This window comes from Heliangelus exortis, chromosome 6 (genome assembly GCF_036169615.1).
Source record: "Heliangelus exortis chromosome 6, bHelExo1.hap1, whole genome shotgun sequence".
NCBI lineage: Eukaryota > Metazoa > Chordata > Aves > Apodiformes > Trochilidae > Heliangelus > Heliangelus exortis.
The window spans coordinates 26,214,123-26,238,608 of NC_092427.1; the positions used below are offsets into that span (position 1 = coordinate 26,214,123).

The following is a 24,486-nucleotide window of genomic DNA, read 5'->3' on the forward strand; positions in this document are numbered from 1 at the left end:
CAAACAGTGTTTAAAACCACCCACCTCTGTTTCACATGGATGACAGTGAGAAAGCAGGATCTCATGGAGCATTAGTTCAGCCATGGCAGTGCCAGGGCAAGGCATAAATGGGCACTCTCACCTCCCAGCTTAACAGGAACTAGGCTTGCTTTCTCTACCATTTCACAGAAATAATCAACCTGCAGCAACTACACCTGTAAACTCCAGCCCTGAAAACCACCATTCCTGGGAGCATGGCAGTGTTATGTTCACTGGCATGGCATCACTGAGATCCGGGAGTATGCAGGGAGACAGAGGAGCTGCTGGCATCCCCCCTGCTATAGGCAGCTCTCAGCACCATCAGCACAAGATGGCCAGGCCTCAAAGTCGTATCATCCCACCCAGTCATGATCACCAGATCCCCCCAGCACAGAGGCACAGCCTACCATGGCAGCAACTGGACAGGCTGAATCCTTGGCAGCTGCATCCCCCAATTAAGTGGGTCAGTTGCCCAGCCCATCTCCCCTCTATGACCATTAGTTCTGTTTATCTTCCTGATGAGCACAGGTATGTATTTGGTATCCACTTTGAAATCAACATGAGGCCAAAAGAAATACTGGAAACATCACAAGAGAGAGATTATACAGCACTGCCCAAGTCAAACACTGAGCTGGGTGAAATTCCTGTCCAGGCCACAAAAAGCAACATCTGTAGCTCTCCTGCCCAGGATGGATTGACAGTCTGTCTACTCATGACACAGAGGGTCTGGGTGAAGAACAGCCTGGTGTTGTTTAAGATTTTAGGGCTTGTTGGACTGTTCAGAGGGCTGTCACCTCTGGAACAATCACCCTCCTGCAAATTTGCAAAGGCTCTGTGGAAAAAGGAAAGGCTCGTGTGAAGGCTTGAGCTGGGAGACCATTTCATCCCCTCTCTACCGAGGCAGATGGGCAGCTACAAAAGGCCTCTGAGCAGCCCTCCCCCTTTCAGAGATGCCTTCAGCTCTGTTGAGCAAGCTGCACATGTGCAACCCCCACAAGCTCTGGTTTGTGTTTGCAGGACTGGGTGATTTTTTTGCACCAAGGAGTCTCACATTCATGTGCTGCCCATCAGGCTTAGGAGCAGAGTTTCTTAGGCACTGGAACAGCCGACTGGTTTGCAGCACAGCAACATGTGCAGGACACAGGGAACACAGGCCCCTTCCCTCTGCAGCTCTGCACCAGGCTGCTGGGCTGGCTGCCCGTCCCTCTGCAGAGCGGGTCCCCAGGTCACCCAACTCTTAAGACCAATCTCTCTGCTGGTAGTGGATGGTAGCTGGGGAACTTTGTGTACTCAGGAAGCCAGTATCCACCAGGGGCAGACCCAGCTCTGGCATACCTTGCTGAGCTGAAGAATTATTGCTTTCCTCCTGCTTTGCTTCCTCTCCTCTCTCCTTTCTCCTCTCCTCTTCTCTTCCAGGTAAAGCTTCTTACTATTTTAGCTTTTCTTAAATTTCGTTAGAGGAAAAGGTACTTAAATCACAGTGATCCAGTTCCTGACACCCGGTATCCGCTGTGTCCTGCTCCATTGGTTTTGGCGGACCCTGTCCTGAGTTAATGAAATGGGAGTCCCAGTTCACTCGGGTAAGGATTGATAAACCCCCCACAGAGCTCAGCCCTCATTTGGCCTGGTGGGAATCAGAGGGGGGGAACTGTATGTACTGCCAGGAGTGGTCTTTGTGTGGAGCAGGGAATTTACATGTCCTTTTGAATGTGGTGATGGGGGTCACCAAGGGGGAGACAGGCCAGCAGCTCCTCCAGCATCACTCAAAACAGAATGCCAGAGAGCACCACTTGGCATGGGTGGTCTACAGCACCTTGTTAAAGGCATCTCTAATTTACCATTTCTTGGCTTTCAGAAGGTACCATGCATTGCTTTGGGCTCAGTTTTCTTTATCTTTCTTCTTTTATTTTTTTTCTTTCCTCTTGCATCTTGGGAAACCCTACCTTCTTCTTTTTTTTTTTTTTTCCTTTCTTTTTTTTTTCCCTTTTTAATTGTGTGAAATCAGATTGGAGTGAAAAGGCCAAGAAGAAACTTTCTTATGACAAGTCAGTCTACAGCTGTGTCTTTGTTCTCAGTGGAGCTAAGGACCACATTAATCAGAAACTTTGCTGACCTTGTCTTTACTACCTGAAGACTGAAAGACAAAAGCGACACAGTCTGGCCACGTTTAAAAATTCAATTAAAAAATGCCTGCTGCCCAGGGATAAACATTATCATAGACCTCAGTGGGGTTAGATGATAAAGGCAATGCCTTTTTCTTCCTCTATTTTTATTTTTGTCTGAAAACAGAATAAAGCCTAATTTTTGTTTCTCCTGATTACCACACCGTACGTGACAGTGTGCTCAGTGTTGTTGGATAGCTGGTGTCAGGGCTTTTAGTTAAGAGTGATGAGAAAAATTTCTGAGAGGGGATGGAAGCTGGAAGGTGGAGAAGTGAAGCTAGTGGAGTGGGCCAGAAGAAGAATATGTCCTCCTATTTTTCAGACCACACTGATCTAACAAAAATATTATCCCTTCCTATAGCCTGGCAGAAGCAGACTGAACAAGGGATGAGGAGACTGCACCCAGAGTTGGGTTTGGTGCCTGGAGATGTAAAGCAAGGCGAGGGGAGATGTGGCAGCACAACTCCTTCTGGAAGGATGAAATGGAGAGCCTTTTGTTGTGGCACCAGTGTGCCTTACTGGTTTTATTACTCAAATATTAAGCAAACCAGTGGATATCCAGTCAGCTGAGAACATGAGCTGGTCAAAGGGAGGGGAGAAAACCAAATGAAATGCCTCAGTACTGACTGTGGCAGGAGGAGAGATGGGCAGCTCTCTCCTTTCACCAGCTGGCCAGCAAGGAGGTAGCATCTGGCTTCAGTGTGGCAAATTAAATAGGAGCAGACATATCTTTTCTAGGTTAAGAGTTCAGTTAAATAAAGAGGCCAATTCCTCCCTCAGAACGTCCTCCGGCCCCGCCAGCCCCCCCTGGGCCTCTCCTTCCCATGCTTGCCAGCGCCCTGCCTGTGGGGCTTCTTCACATGATGCACCTTTATCCACCCGCCCTCACTGACTCGGCTCTCTCCTTCGCCCCTCCTGGGCTCGCTCTCGTCCTGCGGGGGCATGCCGGGGATGGCCTGGGGCTGCGGGGAGCTGCGGGGGTGCCTGCGGTGCTGGGAGGCCGAGGGTGCCGCTGGCGATGCAGTCCTGTGGGCTCTCTCCGAGTGCCGGGGGGGCACAGGGGAAGCGGTGCCGCTGCGCCGCCCGTCCGAGGAGCTGCGGGAGTGACCGCTGTGGGAAGGGTTTCTGCCCTTGCCGGCAGACCTGTCCCTCTCGGAAGGGGTGTCAGAGGCCGTGCTGGAGGTGTTGCTGCCCTTTGAGTTCAGGTGAAGGTTGGAGAGGTTTCTCATCAAACTGTGTGAGAGGGGAGAGGAGTTTCTGGAGTGGCTGATGGACGTGAGCTGCTGGCTGACGGGACCGCGCGTCCTCCGTACGGCGGCAGCGTAGGAGTCCTGGCTGCGCAGGTAGGGCAGGTAGTGGGTGACGGTGGCCGGGCTGTGGGGGTGGCTGTGCTGGAGGGAAACGGCTTTTGCTATTTGGTGCATCCGCAGCATCTGCATCCACTGGCTGTCAATATCTGGCAGGGGAATAGAAACAGAGTCAGCATCCTATGAACTGATGGAAAACTGCTTTCTGCTTTATCTCAGGTGTGAGGTTAGGTACCAGGTTTTCACTCTGAATAACCTCAACATAACTTAAGCTATCCTTCACAGCCTGGCAACAAACAGTTCTAGGTTTGAGTTTGTTCAACATTATGAACGTAATGCTGGACTTTTAAAATAGCAAGTGAGGCAAATATTTCTGATGCCTGTGCAGACTGAGGTGGTTAGACTAGGAGACACTGAACTATTCATTTGGCTCTTCAGGTGGGTTCCTACTCCCAAGTGCCTCCCAGTGTTTTCAACCCAATCAGGTTTTAAACATTTCCTGTGATGCTCTTGGGAGTGAGCCTTCACAGATTTCTCCACAGCTTTAATTACAAAAGAGCCTGGAGACATACAGAGCAGGGATGGAGAAGGCACCACTGCAGCGTCATCCTCCACTTGCATCTCTCCCAGCCAGGACAGTCACGCTGTTCACAGCTGAGTGGAGATGGAGGAGGTGCAAACCCCTGCTGCAGCAGCCAGACTCACCTCTTTTCACTCCATTTTCTCTTCAAACTGCTGTACACCACAACCACCAAAGCCCTTTTCAGTTGTTATTTTTACAACGAATTCAGAAGTCATCTTGCATGATGCTCCAGATGCTGAGTCTAAGCCCCAACTACACCACTCTGTCCAGCTTCACACAGAAAAATTAACTCTATGTGGAAAAGCAGTGAGGCAGCTGGCATTATCCAGGACAGCTGAGACAATGCTTAACTGTGAGCGACCCAGGGAACTACAGTTCCCTCACACCTACTGTCACCACCCCAGGGTCATAATAAAAGCTGGGGCTCCCAGAGATCAGGCTGAAGTGCTTTTGAAAGTCAGTCCTGTGGTTTGCATGAAAGCCTATAACAAATACAATACTTGTAAATTCTCCATTTGAAGTGCAAGGGCTGCCTGGCTTGCTACTTTATGAGAAGAGCCAGGGCCAGGAATTTTCTTATCCAAGGCCACAGCTCTGGCCAAACACCTATGAGAAGCAGCTTAAATAATATTACTCTAGAGAGATTTGAATTATTTTCCCTAAAGATTGCTAGTATCATTCCAACAGGAAAGCGTAACTCCACCAGCTTGAAGCAGCATAAATGCTGCTGAAATGTTACTATCATTATCACAGGACCTCAGTTCCTCTCTTATCTGTTGTGGATTTTCCAGAGAAAGACTCCCTGCGCTGTGGGCCCTTTGCTGGAAAGCTGCATCAGCTGTGGGGAGTTTTGTGGGAGTGGGGTAGTGGCTCTGTCCTCATTAGGACTGCTCCTGTTAAGATGTAATGGATAGTCTCTTCCATTCCTCCTCTCCCCAGACTTTGCTTGTATCTCAAGAGACTTAAATCACTTCAACTTAATGTCAAATACGTCAAAATAAAACTGTCTTTCCTGTCAAAGTGTGAGTGTGGCACTGCCACAGCATATTGCTCCAGCTGTACTGAGAGATGAACCTCCTTTCACAGAAAGCTCCTTAAAAGTCACAATTGCAAAAGAAACATGCATGCTGAAATGTACTTGCTAGACACCATCTCTGATGCCATTCCCTCGTTGCCCTCCTACCAAGGCTGTGGATGTAAAACACAGACATCAGAAACCTGGAAGCAGCAGGCTCAAGACCTGAGTTTGAGTCTTCATTTATCATCTCTCAGCTGGCTACCACACGCCCTCTGGGACCAGTGCCAATGTTATCCTCAGCATGGGGCTTTTCAGTCCATCCTTCTTACAGCCAACTGCAATTGGCAGCTCAGGGACCAGCTGCCCAGCAGGGACCTCTTGTGGACTGAGGGGCTTCTCCCTCAAACAGTCACTGAGCCATCAGCTCCGTACCCTGAATAGTATGGGCAATACACTTGGCTCCACAAAGCTGAGCACTCACTTGTCTTGGTGAAGACTGGTGGACTTGGTGAGAAAGGGCAGATTTCCCAGCTTCCATAAGCAGACTTTGGAGACAGCCAATCACTGTGGAAAGCCTACTGCTGATGTGTATACGTTTGCAAGCAGAGAGGGGAAGGAGCCAGGACCAAAGGCAGCAACACTTCTTCCACCAACCCTCTTCACTGGAGGGGGTCGAATGTCTGACCCAAAGCCAGTCCAAGGAAAGGGCTGAGAAAGTGTATTTCAGTCTGCTTAGTGGTGGAAGATGTTTCGGAGCAGAAGGATCTGAGCTCTATCTTGGCTGTTGATGTGCAACTGCAAATGACTACAACAGACCTAAGATTTGTAGCTAATCCCCATGGACTGCTTCCTCATCCCTCTTAAATCATATTGTGATATAAAACATGTTACTACCCAAAGCTTAGCCCTTAAGCTAAGTCAGGCATGCCAGAGTGTTCCTGAATGCATCTATAAAGACATCACAGAGACCACAATGCCAGGTGACCCTGCAAGATAGTGCTCTGTTGCTGGAACAGAATAATGGCATTAACTTTTTGATGTTCCCCCTGTATACAGCTTGCCTATGTCAGCAATAAAGTTTGTGTGTACTGACTTACTTGAGTCAGATCTGCTCCGTGAATTCCCCTCCGAGTTGGAGACCGAGGTCTGTATCATGAGCTGGACTGTCTCAACCTCATCCTGTGCTTTCACCTTGCTCCAGCAGATAGGTTGGATGTGCCTGGTGCTTTTGGGAGCTCTAACGTCGCTCTGCTCAGGAAGGACATAAGACACATCAGGATATAATGCACACAGGGACACAACAACATACAACTTGCTGAGCTCTCCTGGAGGGAACTTCCACTAGTGCCTGAGTGGCAGCAGCGTTTTTGATCTAGAGTCTGTTTTGCAAAACAACTTAGCCAGTTTTCAAGTATTTTTATATTCTAGATAATCATTAATTAATTCTATAATATGATGTAATAATAATAATTATTGTTGTTGTTATTATTATATTGTTATTTTTGATTATGCTAAAAATGTGGTAGTGAGTAACTGTTTCAAATCATGTATCATGTGGAGGAAAGATTTAAAGGTCTTCCTCTGCAAACACAAAAACATATTTGACTACTTATATTAACATGAGTGTCAAATAGGCAGTGCTTTCTGCTAAAAGATGTAGGACTAAGCAGGTATTTTTGCAGGGAGATCCTCTGCAAAACTTTCCTGGAGTATCAAGCTCTTCAATTTGGCGTTAAGGGGCCTATGAATCCTGTGAGAAACTTCAGCTGAAAGAAATTACACTTCATTTCTGAGACAGGAAAGCAAGGATTCCCTTGTCACCCCATCACTTCTTGAATCTTTGCTCAGGACTGAGCAATTATTATATATTTATATCTCAATTATTATCCTCCTTGTGATGCACAGCATTGGTCTTCACAAAAAACATTTTTGTAAGTAAATGCAAACTGTTTTTACAAAGGCTGATTTCTATCACACTAAACTGTCTTTCAGGTTTTATTTAATCTAATTTTACCCTTGATATTTTGGGTTTTTTTATTCTCCTGTTGCTTCTCAGCTCTCCTAATTAGCACTTCCATTGAAAATGTACAAAACACAGACTCTTCAAGTATCACAAACAACACTGACCATTAGACTTCAAGCAAAAAGTTTTCATCCTTGAGAAAAGAGCTGTCCCAGGCAGCAGTCTGGGGATATGGTCTCTGTAAACCTCATCCAGCTTTTCCTCTGAAGTTTAGTTTTTTCAATTAATTGTAGGATGCTCAGACTTGATTATAGGATATAACAAAGCCAGAGGATGCTATTTCCAAATGCCCCATATAGATTTTATATTGGATAAACAAATTTTCTATTTGTCTCTCAGAGCTTACCTCATATGTAACAACATATTCTACAGACTGGTGCTCTTCTATCCCCACAATCCATTTCTCCATTACAAATGGTGGCTGAAAAAAACATGGAGGGAGTTTTATAAGTCTTCATCTTCTGACTTGTTTCTGAAACACCCCAAAGATATTTCAACGTTTGCCTTTTTTTTATCAGTTTCCATACTGTTTACATCAACACTTTTCTTAAAATCTTATGAGACAAAGCAATATATTTTGGCATTACTTCCTTGTTTACAAAAGGAAGTGATTGCTATAAATAAGACAGCAGGTAAGAAAACAGAATGTTTTCATGAGGGCAAAAACATTTTTCATTTTTGTGTAGGTACAGTTTTTTTCTGATAGCCTTAGAGAGGCCAGCAAGAATAAATAACTAGAGATTCTTAGAGATATAATCTGATAGATATTAAAATGCTCAAGTATGTGAAAAGCTAATATTATTGTATCAGGTTATTAGTTTATTTAATTTTAAACCTATTTTTAAGGAAAAAAGCAAAACGTTCGAACAGAAAATGAAACAGAAAACTGTTTTGAATAGTGACAATAACAATAACAATGAATCACAAGCATTGTTCCAGAAACCACTAACTATAAAAACTGTATTAGTGTGAATTAAATATGGTAATCCTTTTGGGAAATACTAATAATTTTAATTTGCACTAAAATCCTGACTGCTAATCAGGATAAAATCCTGATAATCTGATTTTCAGCTTTTTTCTTTAGAAAAACCCCAAAGATTCCCCAGAAAATTTTCAAAAAAAATTCACAGCTAAAAGCAATCAGGAGTTTGGGGAGTTTTATCAGTGCACATCAGAGCAGAATTCTAACTGGTAATCAAGCTGTATATTTTTTCATTTATAAATTTATTTTGCCAGCTATTATCAAGTGGAGCATACAAATAAAAAGAAACAATTAAAATAAGAGCAAAGAGAATACTCTCAGCATTACCAAAGCTTCTGTTGCTAACGAAAGAAGTCTAAATACTGGCTGGTAAATATTTACAGGGTGGCTCTGAAATACGGTAAAATGCCCAATGACTTTGAATTGCAGATGTTCAGTGCTGTACTGTCTGTTGATGGGTTTTAGTTTTTGCAAACCATTGTTGCATGGAAGAGGGAGTTTTGGAACCAGGTTAAAGTTCTAAAACCATTAAAAAAACCAAAACCAAAACAAAAAACCCACAGGCAAATCATGTGAACTTTCAAATTGGAACATGTAAGTCACCTTCTCCTGAAAAGGGAAGAAATTCATTTTTTCAACATTTTTTCCTAAAAAGGGGTAATAAATTCAGAGGAAATAACATGGAATTAAAACAAGAAAATATAAATTCATTCCTTCTCTTATTTTTCTATTGTTAAGATTATTGTCAGCTTAAAAGAGAACCAAAATACCTAACTCCTATTATGATACAAATCTGTTTAAAATGTGCATTTTATTTAAAAGCTGTCAAGAGATTGAGCTTCTGCAAGCACAAAAGTCGACTGCTGTGGTATTTTAATGTCTTTGTTTGAGATCTGTGAATTCGTGAAAGCTTTGAGGCTGTAAATACCTTTGTCATCTTTAAAATCTCTACATCAGGTAGGTTAGTGTTGAATGTCACATCTTTTATGTAGGTTATTGCAATTTCATCCCCGTCCATCTCCATGTACATTTTCCATTTACAATCCTATGAATAATAAAAAAAGAATGCTGGATTGTTAGAATACAAATAATAATAAAAAAAATAACTGAAACAAAACCGAAAGCCAAAACAACTCAAAACCTAATCCTCAGTATATGGGGGTGAAACAAAGAACCCAATTACAAAGTCAGGGGATGCAGACGTATTTTAGGATATGTACTCTCTCCAGTAAGAGATAATGGAAAGCCCTCCCAGTGAAGCTTAATGGAAAGCCCTTGGTTTCTCTTCTTCGCTCTCCTCTTAGCTCACCCTGAGAGACAATCACCACTGTTGACAGCTCTGGATGTCTTCAGAGGTGTGGATCCCAGGAATGGTCCCAGGAGGATGGTGGCTTCACCCACCTGGATCTACAGCTTGTTTCAGCAGGTGCCAGGAGCAGGTGTTTCAGGAGCTCTGCACACCCACATGGCAGAGGGGGCACAGGAGGGTGGTGGGAGCTGCCACCTGGGGTCACAGCCAGCCCCAGGGACATCTTCCCAGTGAACCCAAGAACCAATTCCCAGAGGGGCTGTGAAACACTATTGAGATGGTTGCTCAAATAAGGGGCTAGAGGATGAGCTGGTTATTACAACTCAACTATTTCAGATACTGAGTACCCAGAGAGGCACTGAGCATCTTCAACTCACCTATGATGGTACTAGTGATACATAACTTGAGATAAAAAACATAGCAAGATAGACCAAAGCAATTAAAGGTATCCTTTAATATCCCATGAGCTGGTGCCAATATCCAACATCTTGAACAAGTGTGAGCCTGCAAGAAGCTGGCAGCTCTGGCAGCAACCTGAAGGACATCATGCACATCTGAGTGCTGGGAGCAGGGTCCATGCCTGTGGCCAGGGAGTCTCATGCTGGGGACAAACCAGCCAACATTTGCTGTTCTGCCTGGCAGGTGTTATGGAGATCAGATACTGTTCACTGTGCTGAGCTCCTCCAAAACTTAGCCCCCTGAGGAACAATAGGGCTGCAGTGAAGCAGAGTCTCCATCTCCATGCAGGCAGGAGGGGATCTGCCCTTCACAGAGGCAGGAGCTCCTCCAGATGGAACAGTGGTTCCAGAAGGGTCTGTGTCCACCAAAAGCCACTGGCTGGGCAGGTGCAGTCTCAGTGGTTGTGGGAGGCAGCCTTCTCTAATTCTGTTCAGAAAATGCAAAAACTTTCAATGGAGACACACATGGCTGCTTACAGCCAAGGGCTGGCATAAGCAGTTATTTGCACACACAAACGTATAGCAGCCAAAAACGTATCTGTTCACACATGTGATTATCTGCTGGTGCTTGCACGTGCAGCCCTCATAAACGTAACGTAGAAGCTCACAAGTCTCAAAGCTTTCAATCAGGCATTGAATTGGCGATTCCAAGATAAAAGAAACTGAAGTATAATAATTTCCAAACCACAAAACCAAATTGTGCTTATGAAAGCATTTGACCCTGTACATCCATCTGTCCCCACTGAAAGCTCCCAGGTTTTACAAGAACAGTGGACGTGCGAGTTGGTTTTTGCAACACCCTTGCTGAGAGTTTGAGCGGTGGAAACTGAGGTTCAGCAGTCAGGGCACTGGACCGAGACTCAGAGGCACCGAGTTCAGTTTCCAGTTCTGCCATCAGCTTCCTACACAACCTCATAAGGAGCCGAAGTTGCCCTGTGCCTCTGTTTCCTAATCATGCACTGTACCTCTGCACGTCCTTTTTCTGACCTCCTTTTTTGGCTTGTGAGATAACTTAGGGTTTCAGCTGTCTCTCCAGGTAGGGACAGTGTAACACACCAGCCCTGATGTGGGCTGAGGACCACACGTGCTATGTAACTCAATCACAACAGCAGTGCAAGTTGTCTTCTCCTTGTCTCTCAAACCGTGCTCCTCTCCCTGTTCACACTATTCTTGTCACCAGACTTTTTTGCAGATCTTCCCAAATTCCTGCTACCTGTTTTCCCTATGGCAGACCAAACCTGAGGCCAGACAAGATGCTTGATGACATCAATTTTACAAGAACACCTGATCCAAGGAAAGAACAAAACATTGACAAAAATCACTATCCTCCAGTTAATTCAGTGATTCTCCTGCTGTGAGACCAGTGCCAAGCACGCAAGAGCCAGCGCTGCACCTTGTGACAGAGCTCCTGTTCCTTCACAACTCAGGATTTTGTGCTGTTCACTCACCTCTCCCTACAAACCAGATAGACAAACATGAGCTCGTTTTAATAAACAATGTAAATCAAACGACCATCTCTGAGGAAAAGGCCGACAAACTATGTAAATCCAGGGTCTGGCAGGCAGTGGGCACCTGCCAGTGCCCGGCCCCTCGCCGGATCTGCCGCACATGCAGGAGCCCTCTCCATGCAGGAACGAATCAGGCTGCCCCACGCAGCTGTGGATGCATCAGCCCTTCACAAACACCACTTTCCCCAGCTCCAAACTGCAGCCTCAGAGACAAAGACATCCTCCTGTCCTTCAAATCCAAACCTTCGGTCCTCCTTGGAGTCCTCTCCAGCCCACACGGTCCAAATACCAAAGGGCAAATCACCACACTAAGTATATACACTGTCTGGCCACTCAAAAATATGTGTCCCAATTTATTTGCAGAGGTTTTCATTTTGCTTTATTGTAAAATCATCAGGGGATAGGCAAAAAAGGGAAAGGGAAGGAGAGGCTGGTGAAACCAAGAAAAGATAAGAGAGAAGCAAAGAAGGAAAAGGAAGGAGAAAATACAACACCCTAGTTAACTTTTGAATCAAGGCACTTGGGAAATATCTAAGATAAATAGGTAGCTACTTGTCTTACAAGCTTTGTAACTTTTTTGTTGAACCACACAAATAATTTGAAATTTGTGTGCTGCAGAAAGGGATATATATCCCTGTTTTCCAGTTGGATTCTAGGTTCTTATTTAGCAATGAATAGGAGAGATGCTCAGCCACTTAAGCAAAAATTTGGCTAGAATAACCAAATATATGTATTTCAATTCCTTGATGAATTGGAGATGTAGGATTTTTTGGATCAAGATGACATTTAGAGCCAGACATACCTGGGAAAATAATTTGGAAAATGACTTGTTCAAAATGTCTGGCTGATAAATATATTTACATAAGTGCTTCAAAGATATTTCACTTGACATCTTGAAATTCAAGAATTTAAATACCTCCCAACATTTACGTGCTCAATTTTTTGATTAAAAAAAAAAAATCAGCTTTTTGGCTAAAATTAAAAAAATCTGGTTTCAGAACTAAGAGGCATAACCAGCAAAACTTTGTGTGAAAAACATTTCTGAGTAACACTTTGACAGAGCAAATAAATCACCAGCCTCTGCAAATGATTGTAGAAAAGAAAAGTAAATCATATATGTATTTTGAGCCACTACTCCTGAGCTTCAAAACAAAATAAGAACACTTCAAAAATTAAGTCTCCAGCTTACTGTGGTGACAATAGCCCTTTAACCTTGTAACACGCTAACATCTGCAACAAAACCCAAAAGGGAAATGAAAAAGATCAGGCACAGGCTTTAAACAACAAATATCTCTCCTGCATCAACAGCTTAAAACTCTTGCTGTGGAGACCCCTCATTTTTCAAGAAGGCCCAAATCCAGGATTCATTTTAAAATCAGTGGTTGCAATAAACTTTTTTTTTTAAAAGACTGAAGAAAAAATGGAAAAGGCATTGTAGCAGGACAACTGGCTATTAGAAGAAAAGTAAGATGTAACACAAGATGAAACAAATATGAAAAAAAATGTTGGTCATGCTGGTACTAAAAGTAGTAGCATGTTGATGATTTAGGTCCCCAGAAGCTCCTTTACATTCTTAGCTATTATCTTTCTCAGCTGCTGAAACCTGCTGTTTTAAAGGCATTAGAGTTGAACATCTAGTGACAGCACTTGGGTTATTTGTCATTATATATCACCCTGCTACACTATATTTTATTATTCTGGATTTAAAGGAAGATAACACAATTATGGTTAATTTGCCTCTCTTCTTTATATATATAGTGTCATGACCCACCACGGCTTTGTCCCATGAGATATTTTTAACCAAAAAGAAATCCACAAGAAACTCTCCCTAAAAATTCCATTAATAACCTCTTGTAGCGTGTATAGGTTGCAGGGTCTGGAACTAAGAATGTTTTAATCTCTTCAGCAAAACAATGTCTCATAATGATGTACAGGACTATTGCTGCACTGATGAAGAATCATACATAATTCAGCACCTTTCACTTGGCACCACTGTGATATCCTCATTAGCAGTGGCTCACAGTGGCTGTCAGATGGTGTCCATGCGAATGCAGGCATTATATTGTCTTTGAGATGTGCAGCTGCTTCCATGACACTGCCAGTATATAAAAACATGACGCCAGTTTGTTTTATTTAGTGCTAAACCTTCCAGTTTGTAAAAACAAGGCTGACACAGAGCCTGACATGAGGCAGTGAAAATAATTAGCTCTCATTTTCTCAGCCTCCTATTTCCTTCTCCCCGCTGTGTTCTCTTTCCACTAAACCACCACATGTCAGTCGAAATGGGAGGCAATTAGTGGGCTCATTTCAGTCCCCACAACTGTGCTGAAAAGAAAGTATTTATGATGGCACAATGAACAGCTGAAAGATTAAATAACATTTGCCTTTTGAAAAGAAAATGACTTCTAGCTAAATGGGCAATTTTTGATTATTCTCAAACAAGCTTAGAGTAGTTGGTTTTTAAAATACAAGAAAGGAAAATGAGTCATTTTTAGGTGAAAGAATCAAATAAAACTTGACACAGTAATGCAAATAACTGATGTTTTATTGCAAAATATGTAAATGTGTTATACCCTTAACAATGGCTGGTGTCTCAGGTCAGGGCAGGCTGTTGCCAGCCAGGCTCCAGCAAGAGAAGGTGGCTCCACCGCCGGTTTTGTTTCAGCTGTGCAGGCAGAAAAAAAACCAGGGGTGGAGGGGAGGCTGTCCAAGAGAAATGGTCTTAAAATGTACAGAAACAAAGCAAGCAAAAGATATATTTATTTTATCAGTTGCCTGAGAGCCTCCTTCAAAAGCCAGAGCCCTTACTCCTCTGCAAGGCAACAGGCACTGGCTGGGCTGGAGCTCTGCCTGGGGAAGCACAAGGCCTTTGTACACCTACACTGACCACCTCACAGTACCAAAAATACCCATCTCCTAGCAGCACCTTTCCTTAATATCCCATGCTGTGAAGCTCTGTGCCACCACAGAGGGGATGTGGCTACTGGGTGCTGCTACACATCGGGGTGGTGCCCTGAGAAGAGTGGGTGGCAGCAGCAGCTGAGATGGGGAGCTCTGTGATAAGAGTGGTCCTGAGCCCTGCTGGAGCCTTGACCAAAAGCTGCCCTTGCCCTGTTATCAGGAGCACACAGGGACTGCTGCAGCCACGGGCATCATCCTCCACGTGAGCAGTCTGCATGTGACAATGAGATTGTGGAGGTGGAAGGGTGGAAAACACAAGACCCTTCCCTGAAGTCAGAGCCAGCCACTCTGGTGGCATTTCCTGCAGCCCACCCGTGGGAACAATGTGAGCTGTGCAGGCACCACGTCCCCATTGATGCTGGGGCTACAACTCACACAGAGGGGGACATCTGCCACGGGGACAAAGGTGCACAGGAGCTTAGAAAAGGTACGGCAGGGCAGCTGGACTTGTCCTGCACATGCCGGGGACAAAGGCTCTTTTTCCAGGCTGGAAAGGACACATACCAAGCCTACAGATCACTGGGAACCTGACTGCTCTTCTGCAGACAAAGTTGTGGCCATGGCTGTATGCATGAGAGACCACGTGTAAAAGGCAGCAAGTTATCTCAGAATGGCCAAGGTATAAAAATAAAAGAGAGTAAAAGTCTAGAAAGTCAAGTGATCAAATTGCCTAGCTGAAAAGTCTATATGCCTCTTCAGGATTATGGAACCCTTTCTCACAGGAATCCCTGGCTAAGCACTGCCTACACAAGGATTTTTAAAGGTGTTGGCTTGAGTTTGACCTCAGTTACACATGGTTACTACAGCTGGAACAATTCCTGTGAAGGTGGTGGAGTTATACCAGCTCCACCTCATGTAAAAACAATACATCATCCAAAAAAGCATCTTTGAAAGAAAATACAAGGAGCTCAGATCACCCACACTAAACTTCCAACACCTTACCACTGATCCACCTCCTCAGCACCCGCACATAACCAGTGCTGGTTATATTTAAATGTGGATGTGGTTTTATTTTACATTTACATGGGATTTTTTTTCCTTTCACAAAGTATTAACACCTTTACTGACAAAAGGAGCAAACCTAAGAAAGTGGCACACAAACACAGCTACTCTGATTCCTGCATTAACTTTTAGCCTTTGGTAGTAAAAGCATTATGTTTTGAGGGGTACTTAAAGAGAAGTAAGAAATTAGAAATAAGGTACAGAAACAGCAACAGAAATGGTCTCAAGCTCTTGTGAAACTGCATTGTCCAGTTGCAACAATAATTTAAGTACCGTTTTGGCTGGTACTGCCTGCATTTTGTCAGCCTCTGTTTCTCTGCATGAACAGTTTGTCATATTGTCTCTTTAAAGCAGTCTTAATATTCTTATATTCACTTTGTGCTACACATTTAAATAAGAGCAATAAAATACATCCCAGTGTGGATATTAAAAGCTAGAAAATGTTTCACACAGTTTGCAGATGGTTTTGAAGATGATCTGCTCCTTACCTTGTCAAATGGAAGGAGAGGTAACTGGGAAAAAATCAGGCAAAATGGTGAGCCAACTTCAAGGCTTTGTGTTTGGATATAGGTCAGACTGTGTCCCACTCAGTAAAAAATGGAAACATTCAAAAGCATGGTGAAATCTGCCCTTTTGAGGACCAAAACTAAAGAATGCATCAACAGGAGACAAAAAGACAGTGAACCATCCTTCTTAAAGATGATGGGTGATTCATCAGTGAGGTGCCAGCACAGCTCAGACACCTTTTCCTGATTGGGAAATTTTAATGAGCCACCTCGAATGAGAAAGCCATTGAAAATTCCCTCTGAGGTTCTGCAAATCAGCTTAAACCACAATTGCCAGGGTTTGTTTTTTTACCCTCTCTGGTATCTTGGAGTTAATTGGTTCCCACACACACCTTTTTTTTTTAATTTGTGGGAAAAGAAAATGTAAAATGTCTAAATCTATCACCTTTCAGCTCTGTGGAAATTGTGTACAGCCAGGTCATTAAAAGGAAGTGAATGGAAGTAACCACAGAATGTGAACTACAAGAATTGGAAAAGAAACCTCTAAAAACCAGGTTAGCTTTGCAGGACTCACTCCTGATGCATTCGGAGAGCACAAAGGTCAACTGAGCTCTCATCACCTCCAAAAATGCAGCTAAAAAGGCAAAGAACTGTAATGAAATTGCTTCATCTGCCAGCTGGTGGAAACCAACATAATCCCACTAGAAGATGCATTTTAAATTAGGTAACAAATCTGAGGCTGGTAAAGTCATATAGTGGGAAGTCAGCATTCCATTCAGTGTTCAATCCTGAAGTACATCCATCAGGATCCTTGCTAAAACGCACTGCTATTCCTAAGATGCCAAATGCATCTGAAACAACCCACACCTGTCAAACAGTTTCTGGGTCCCGGACCAGGTCGTTCAGCACTTTCATGCCCTGCAGCACTGGGTTTTGCCACGCTGCACGCTGAAGCTGGGCCCACACCCAAGCTCCAGTGGGATCAGGAGGTTGCTTTTGTCCCGTGTACCCCCACCATCCCACGCTTTGGTGGAGTCACCTGGGAGTGCGTGGCCAGGCCTGCTTCCTGCTGCCAGAAGATGGGATACCAGCACTAATGGGAACTTGGCCCGGGAAACCAGCTCAGAGCCAGTCTGGGTGAAACCTCCCCACGCCACATATGTTCCCCTGCACAGAGCCCTTCCTGCTCTGCTGCACCAGCTCCTGCAGAGCCCAGTAACCTCCCATGATGTTCACAGCTCTGGCAGTCTACACGTCACCCAGGGAACACACATTCTCAACTTGTAACCCAGATTTGAGCTTATTGCCTCTTTTTTTTCTCATTGCTAAAACAGGAGAAATGCTTCTTAGCTAGGCAGCCCGTTATAGGGACTGATTAGGGTAATGTTCCTTTGAGGAATTTATTTTTAAACTGATGTAGGCCAGCTTTTTAGTTATAAAAATGGTGGAAGGTATGATCCCAAGTGCTTCTGCTGGCCCATTTTTACAGGAACAGGCACCACCCTTTTACAAAAATGCAACAGTCAGACAAGTTTAAACCCTTCAATCTTGATTTACCCAGTATTTCCAATTCATTTTGGAATAAATCTGGATGGCAGCAGTAGTTGGCTTAAAGCAGCCTCTAGGGGAGCTAGATGATCGTATCCAGGGATTTTCAAAGAAGCAAGCTAGCCAAATTTTCTGTTTTGTACGTACCACACCAGTCTTCGTTAGTGCTATGTTTAATGCAAAGTATCTCACTCCCATTGGCTCCAGCATCCTGCCCAAAAGCTCAGTCGACCTACTCCTTCCAGTCCACTTTTTAAAACTGGCTGAGCCCCAATATCTTTAGAGGCAGATATAAAATATTAAGCAGACCTCAAACATAAGTTTTCAACCCAACAAACTCTGGTGACAAACGGCACATTACCTGGAAGGACCCGAGGGACACAGGCAGTGTTGGCAGGGGGCTCCCAGGGTGGGCATGCCTGGCCCATGCCCATGGATGCAGGGAAGTGGCTTCCTTAGGAAGGGGCCCAACAGCACACAGAGCAGAGAGGACCAATTAAGAGGTCACGATGGAGGGAGAACCAAAAAAAGGGTTCTCAGCTGGCATGTGGAAAACCTGCAAAGGTTATGCTGGCATTATGCAGGCCCATTGATCTGGCCCTGTCCTCTTGTAACAATTTTGCTTAATCCTATAAACTCTGGCACACTGTCTCAGTTGCAGTTTTTCCTGGTACAGATAAAATACCTACTTGTTATTAAACTTAGTAGGATTTAGTGCAACCTGAATTTCCCTCCAGCACTCAGAGGTCTATTCACTCCTTCTCTTGCTCTTTTCTGGGCAAGGTTGCCCACCTTCCTGCACTATGGCTCACAATCCATATTGGAAATAGAAGGGAGATACAGACTGTTTCATGGACTTCTGGTTCCTCAGAGAGGTATACATGGGAGATAAAGATGACTACCTACGAAAAGCAGCTGTACAGCATCATAAGCTACAGGCATTCAAGAATACCGAGACAGTCTCTAAGTAATTCATATAGTGATGAAGAAGATTTTCATAGGGAAAAAAAGTGCTTAGGATAAAAGAAACAAACAAAAAAGGAAATGTCCAGACAAAAAGCAAAAAGCTTTTTCAAACTGATGAAATGATTTCAGTACAAGTCCAAGTTCCTACTAAGTACAAACCTAAATGCCTTCTCTGCAAGCGCCACCAAGTACAGAAATCAAGAGACTTCTGCAAACAATATGCCCTGAAAGCAAAGCAGCCAGATGACACAAGATGAAAGTCAGCCACCCACAAGTTTAGGGTGGACGCACAATGCAGATTTGTCAAATACAAAAGGAAACAAATCCTGCTGTCACAACCCCTGACTCTAACTCAGAAGTGCTTTGCGCACTATTTTCACATACATGATTAATTTAAAAACCCTTCAACTCAGAGTACATGGCAGGCTGGATAAAGAAAACAGAAAGCATGGGACAAGCCTCACTCTTGAGAAAAGACAACATGATGGAAATGGTTTGCTGGAACGTCTCGAGTCACCCTGTTAGACAGGGCTTAGTGAGAGACCCTTGAACCAGCTCGGTTTGGAGCCGAGGTTTGATTAGGATGTGAGATGCTGGTAATTGTCTTTTACCAGCCACTGCACAGTAGTTTTGCCATCTGCAATGCACTGCATCCACCCCCCCTCCTTCCCCTGTAACATGAGGGAGCACAATCACCATCAGGACAAGTCCCATCCTCCCCAGGCAGCAGCCATGTGTACCACTTATTTTACAAAGTCCTCATGGTTGCATAAAAAGACACCCCCACCTTTCTGCTGAGACAGAAATAATAGTCTGTCCACTAACATCAGATGCGTTTCACTGCTCAAATGTGAACAATTTTAGCGTTTTTTGGCATAAGTTGGTTGTTATTTCACACCCATTGGGATAAAGGGAACAAAACAGAAGCCTGAATTACAAAAACTACCAATTGGTCACAAGAAAACAAAAGCTTTCAGACGAAGCTTTCTGTGCCACTCTTTGCTGTCTTGTCTGCTCTGGGGTGTGGTTCCCCATCACTGACACGGCCCCATTTGCCACGTTGACACCTCTCATCAGCACTTTCCAAAACAAGAGGATTCTTACAGAAAATTATCTTTTTGTGATGAGAAGATACTGGACCCTTTGATAGGGACTATTAATGAAACCAACCAGCTTACCTTTGGACCATTTCCTGGCTTCAAATGATAACCAAAAACGAGTTCAAGATTCACTACCTTCTCTATGTTTTCTTCTGCTCCACCTGCAGAATCCTGCAAAAAAAAAAAAAAAAAAAAAAAAGGCAATGTGAGACCTTACATCTATCACAACCCCTCAGAGACAGGAGCAAGAAAGCCTTTGGTGGCAGAAAGGATTTGCCTTTCAGATGCTACAAGTCCAGCAGGCAGCAAGAAGGAAGCAACACCTGTCCCGATAAAACCGCTCTGAGCGGGACCGGGGCTCCTGTGTGGGTTTATGGTGGGCCCTGGATGGCACCTGGCAGATGCTGCACGTCTCTGCTTGCAGCTAAGGTGCTCCTGCATTGCTTGGTGCCACTGCCACTGGAATTGCAGCTGGCACAGCATGGCAGCAAAGCCCCAGAGTTCATTTTCCCCTTTGGAGAACAGTTTTGCTGTATGCAAATTCACTTTAATTGGATTTCACTCTATGGCTGTGCAATAAATTATAACTTGTTGGAGTTCTTGTTAACAAGCACGCTAAACACACTAAACACAAGGGTGACCATATATATAAATCATCCTTCTCTCCTGTAACATTAACAAATTGAGGAATGATGGGCTCATTCCAGGCCAGGGGTATGCAGTTGGAGGCAGCAGTTCAGAGGAATGGCTCTTAGGAGTAATTTCTGATTAATGACATAAAAGGAATCACAACCAGTAGTCTTTAATTTAATAAAATTAAATATGTTCCACCATAACATCTTAGAGTCTCCTTGAAAACAACTTTTATTACCCTACTTGTTCTGATGTGACCCATCACTGCTGCTCACTCCCTGCATTTGTCACAACCCTCTGCAGGAACTGCTGCTTCACCCTCCCGCAAGCTGTAGGAAAGCTGAGACATAAGAACAGTAAAATATTTATACCAACTTGAGAAGTACTTCTTATGGAAACAATGAGACTTGCCTTAACTAATGGTGGAAAATGAAATAGATTTAGGTAGTCATGGGTTAACTTCTCAATAGCAGTCTAGAAAAAAAAAAATCAAAATCAGATGAGTTATTCAGTATCTCATACTGCAAATACCATAATGAAAAACAGCACCCTGTGTACACTGCATTTTTCATTGTGGATGCATTAGGGAATGTGAGAGGAGCTTAAAATACAGCCCTGTTCTGGAAACTGTCATGGTAGATCAGCCTTATTTCGTACTCAGAATCAAATCTATTTAATCAGAGAAAGAGATGTTTTTGGGGGGGGGTGTTTTGGTTGTTTTTATTTACATTCAATCAACCCAGCACGCTGAACTCTTTCATTTTGGGCATTATTGACTTTATTAAGTTCCAATAATTTTCCCTGTAGGAAATGTAAATTAAATATATCAGCAGTGGTGTGTGGCATGGAAAAAAATGGCTGATGAGCATAAGGGGAATAAATCTGTGTGACTTATGATGCTAAATATGCAGAACTAGCAATTAGGATACAAGTGTCTCTTTTCTAGTAAATTGTGGTATAAAATCATTGAGATACAACCAAATTATAGATGCTGCTTGTTGAGAAATCCTTTTCCAAAGCTGACTGCCAGGTAATCGAACCCTCTTCTGTGGCTACAATATTAATATTACTACTGCTGTTGTGATCATGTTTTTCAGACTATGATTTTCTTAACTGGTTATTAACATTAGATATTTAAACCACTATAAAAAAAAGCATGAAGAGCAATTCAACTTGGCCATCAACAAGCTTTAAAGTTGTCTAACAGTTTTATTAGTCAAAGTATGTTTTAAGCATAGATGCGATGAGAAAGTTAAGAAATCCAGAGATTTCAGTTCAAATAACTTTTTATATCTGCTTCTTCTTCAGCTAAAGAGAAATTCTTAGGAAGAACTCTCTCTGAAAATAACCAAAGCTTTCTGTGAGGAGAATGGCTCTCCAAGGCAAACCTTTAGCAGAACTGACAGTCCAGCTCACAAGAAAATTAAGAACAGCAGAGAAGTAAAAAAACTACAGCACATTTTCATGCCTCATAAAATGCTCAGGTTGCTTTCGGTTTTAGATCCATACAAAGCTGTAAATCTGTTTTGTTTTCTTTTAAGCCCAGTTCTGTTCTCTATTTAGTTGTGTAACTTTTTTTTTTTTTTTGTTACTATTACTGAAAACCCATAGACTACTTAATATTTTCATTATAACCTATTGCAACATTCAACGTATGTCGTTAAATACCTTTAAATGGATGATGTGTCCTCTGGAAACAATACCCATGTCCTTTAAATCCTCTTCTTCTAGAAGAAGCAGTCGTTTCCCAGTGATATGATGTTCCTTAAACAAGCTAGCATATACACTCATCTCACCAGAAGCATCTCCTTAAGATAAGAGAGGTTATTCAGAAATCCATGGGGTGCTTTATTGGAGGGAGAAAAAGATGAGTGCATGGATATATATTCAGAAATGTGAATAGGAAGGTACATACGAGTAGCTTTTTACCTTTTCTAGTAAGTTGTTGCATCCAGAAAAACTGCAAAAAAGAGGAATCGGTCTTGAAGTTCACATTAACAAAATTTTATGTTGCAGTTATTTGGAATTCTCAAGTAATGTTCTTTTTAAAACAAATTTTTAAATATCTAAATATTGGCTTAAAGGACTCAAGTGATTACTTTTAATTAGCTTTTTAACCTGCCTTTTATTTTGCAGCTACCTTCCTCAGTTTATTGTTATGAAGCACAAAAGAAATGACCAAAGCAGAAGCTTAGTGATCTGCCACATGGTAAAAGGGCTGAAGTTAAGGAGCCAGGGCTGTTGTGGCTTTTGCAGTGGCTTTCCAGCCAGTCCTTCAGTAAATATCAGCCATGATGCACACAAGGAGGGTGCCAGGTGGGACAGTAAAATCAATATGACACATCACTAAGCTAGAGATAAATCATCACTGTGTCCTGTTTAGTCTTTTAACCGAAGAAAAAGGTAAGAAAAGTTCAACGGCATTTTTTTATGTGGGAGATTCCATACCCCTTAAAAAAACTTTAGCTTTCTGTTAACTGCCATCCTGGTGACACACAGTGGGATAAAAACTTCAGACCTGTTTTGTCCTGTCCATCACAGGTCTTGCTTGGACAGGTCTTGGGGCACTTCCACATTTCTTAAATGATTACTCAGGAATCCCTCCTGTCTGCTGACGGCTCCCAGCACAGAATTATTTTCTGGGCATTGGAGGATGTGGCTGTTTTATAAAGGTCACTTGAGTCCTTGATTTACTCCTGGTCACTTTAAAGCCTTTCTGGGACACAAATTTCACCAAACAAGAAGCAGTAACATCTCACCTAGATGCTCTGAGTTGTCTTTCCCACCCTCTGTACACACTGTAATTTGTCAGAGCTCCAGCAGTGCAATGCTGACCACATTAACACAAAATACTCACCACATCTTCTTCGGTCCACGCACAAATATCAAAGGAGGGCAGCAACTGTGTGAGAGATATGAATTGAAAAGAAAACTGTCTGACCATTTTTCTCCCCTCCACCCAGACGTTACGCCAGTGGCCAATTTTACTCAGTTCTTTTACCCCTGCAAAGGGCAGGACTTCAGGCTGTGACTCGCATCCTAATACACTAAACCCCTGGTTTCACACTGACCACAGGTTGGCTCCAACAGCTTGATGGCAGTGTGAAATCGATCCCATCGTTTATGTTGATACAATTATCATCACATCTCCAACAGAGACAATTTAGGAAGCAAAAGCAAACTGATGGCAAGGGACTTTCTAGCTGCCTTTCAGCTCTTGACACTACGGGAAGACTTTTGCTTTCTCTATGGCTTTGGTACTGCCTGGTTTCTGCAATGAAAATAACGCTGTGATGATAACTTTCTCCAGAACAGTGGGTATTTTTGGCAAAAGGAAGGGAAACTGTCACTAAGCAGCACTAAAAGCAGAATTCAGAGTTGGGTCACCGTGGCGAGTCTTCTAGTACAGACAAGACACTTGAGGTTTCTGCCAGCGCTCCGTAGCCGCTCCCAGGAGGCTGGGGGAGGGCAGCACTTCCCGGCCACCTCCAGGGATGCAGCTCACGTGGGGCACACCAGATGCACACAAGATGGTGTCAGCTCTTGAAGCACAGGGAAACCACGAAGGATGCCCAGGAGAACGGTTGCATTAAGTAATTTGATAACTGACACAGGAGAAGATGTCACTGTAATAGTGATTGCCATTTTACTCATTCAAACATACGGTATCCCAAGCTTCACCTTCTTGGCATTTTTATCTGCCTAAAGAGTTAACATTAATTGCTATCGATGTAGTTGGACCACCAGTGTCTCCCAAAGGCTCAATACCATTATGTAATTGCAAATTTATTTCATGTACATAATGCTATCTTATGAGATACTCAGCTCAGTTATCCACCAGCCCTCACACTTTGTTACCTCTCCAGCTCCCACCCACAGGCTGAGTATGCCCCCCCAGCAGGGACTCACCCTGCCAGCCCCCAGCTGAACAATGGGCCCCAGGGCAGAGTTGGTTTATATTCCTGAGCACTTCCCTGGCTTTCCAGGTAGGAGACCAGGGCCTAGTGTAACCTGCCCACAACTTTCAGCCACTGATGTGAAACACCCTTTGCAGCATCCATGTAAAAGCTCCCATTGAAGGACTTGTGACTGCCCAACACCCCTTGACTTCTGCCTCCCTATCCATAACTTTTTGCTGCCCACCCCACTTCATATCCCCTTCCTCCATCAATGTCTCAGCCAAACCCTGCTGGGCACAAACCATTCATGCTGAAGCCACCCATGGAAGGGTGCAGAGAACCCTCAAACTCATCCCTTTGCCCATTGCTTCCCCAAAGTGGGCAGAGCCAGAAGCACCCAGGTGAAGTGTCAGAAGGGAAGATGTGTCTGACAGGGAAAAAGAAACCTGCTTCATTTTTTTTCTACTACACCCTACTCCCAGCCAGTCTTTTCAACCTACCTG

General features: G+C 43.6%; 1 protein-coding gene across 3 annotated transcripts in view; it reads right to left on the minus strand.

Annotated features, from left to right (window-relative positions):
• Positions 1–2,672: 2,672 nt before the first annotated feature.
• Positions 2,673–24,486, minus strand: part of MAP3K20 (mitogen-activated protein kinase kinase kinase 20) — an 88,459-nt gene continuing 66,645 nt past the window's right edge. For all 3 annotated transcript variants that reach the window (XM_071747325.1, XM_071747323.1, XM_071747324.1), the window contains exons 12-20: positions 22,942–22,986; positions 22,014–22,044; positions 21,753–21,892; positions 20,496–20,558; positions 19,530–19,622; positions 9,022–9,138; positions 7,458–7,532; positions 6,186–6,336; positions 2,673–3,636 (exon numbers count right to left, since the gene is read on the minus strand). In XM_071747325.1, coding sequence (XP_071603426.1) covers positions 2,957–3,636; positions 6,186–6,336; positions 7,458–7,532; positions 9,022–9,138; positions 19,530–19,622; positions 20,496–20,558; positions 21,753–21,892; positions 22,014–22,044; positions 22,942–22,986 — 1,395 coding nt within the window. In that variant the 3' untranslated portion in view covers positions 2,673–2,956. The remainder of the gene's footprint in view (positions 3,637–6,185; positions 6,337–7,457; positions 7,533–9,021; positions 9,139–19,529; positions 19,623–20,495; positions 20,559–21,752; positions 21,893–22,013; positions 22,045–22,941; positions 22,987–24,486) is intronic.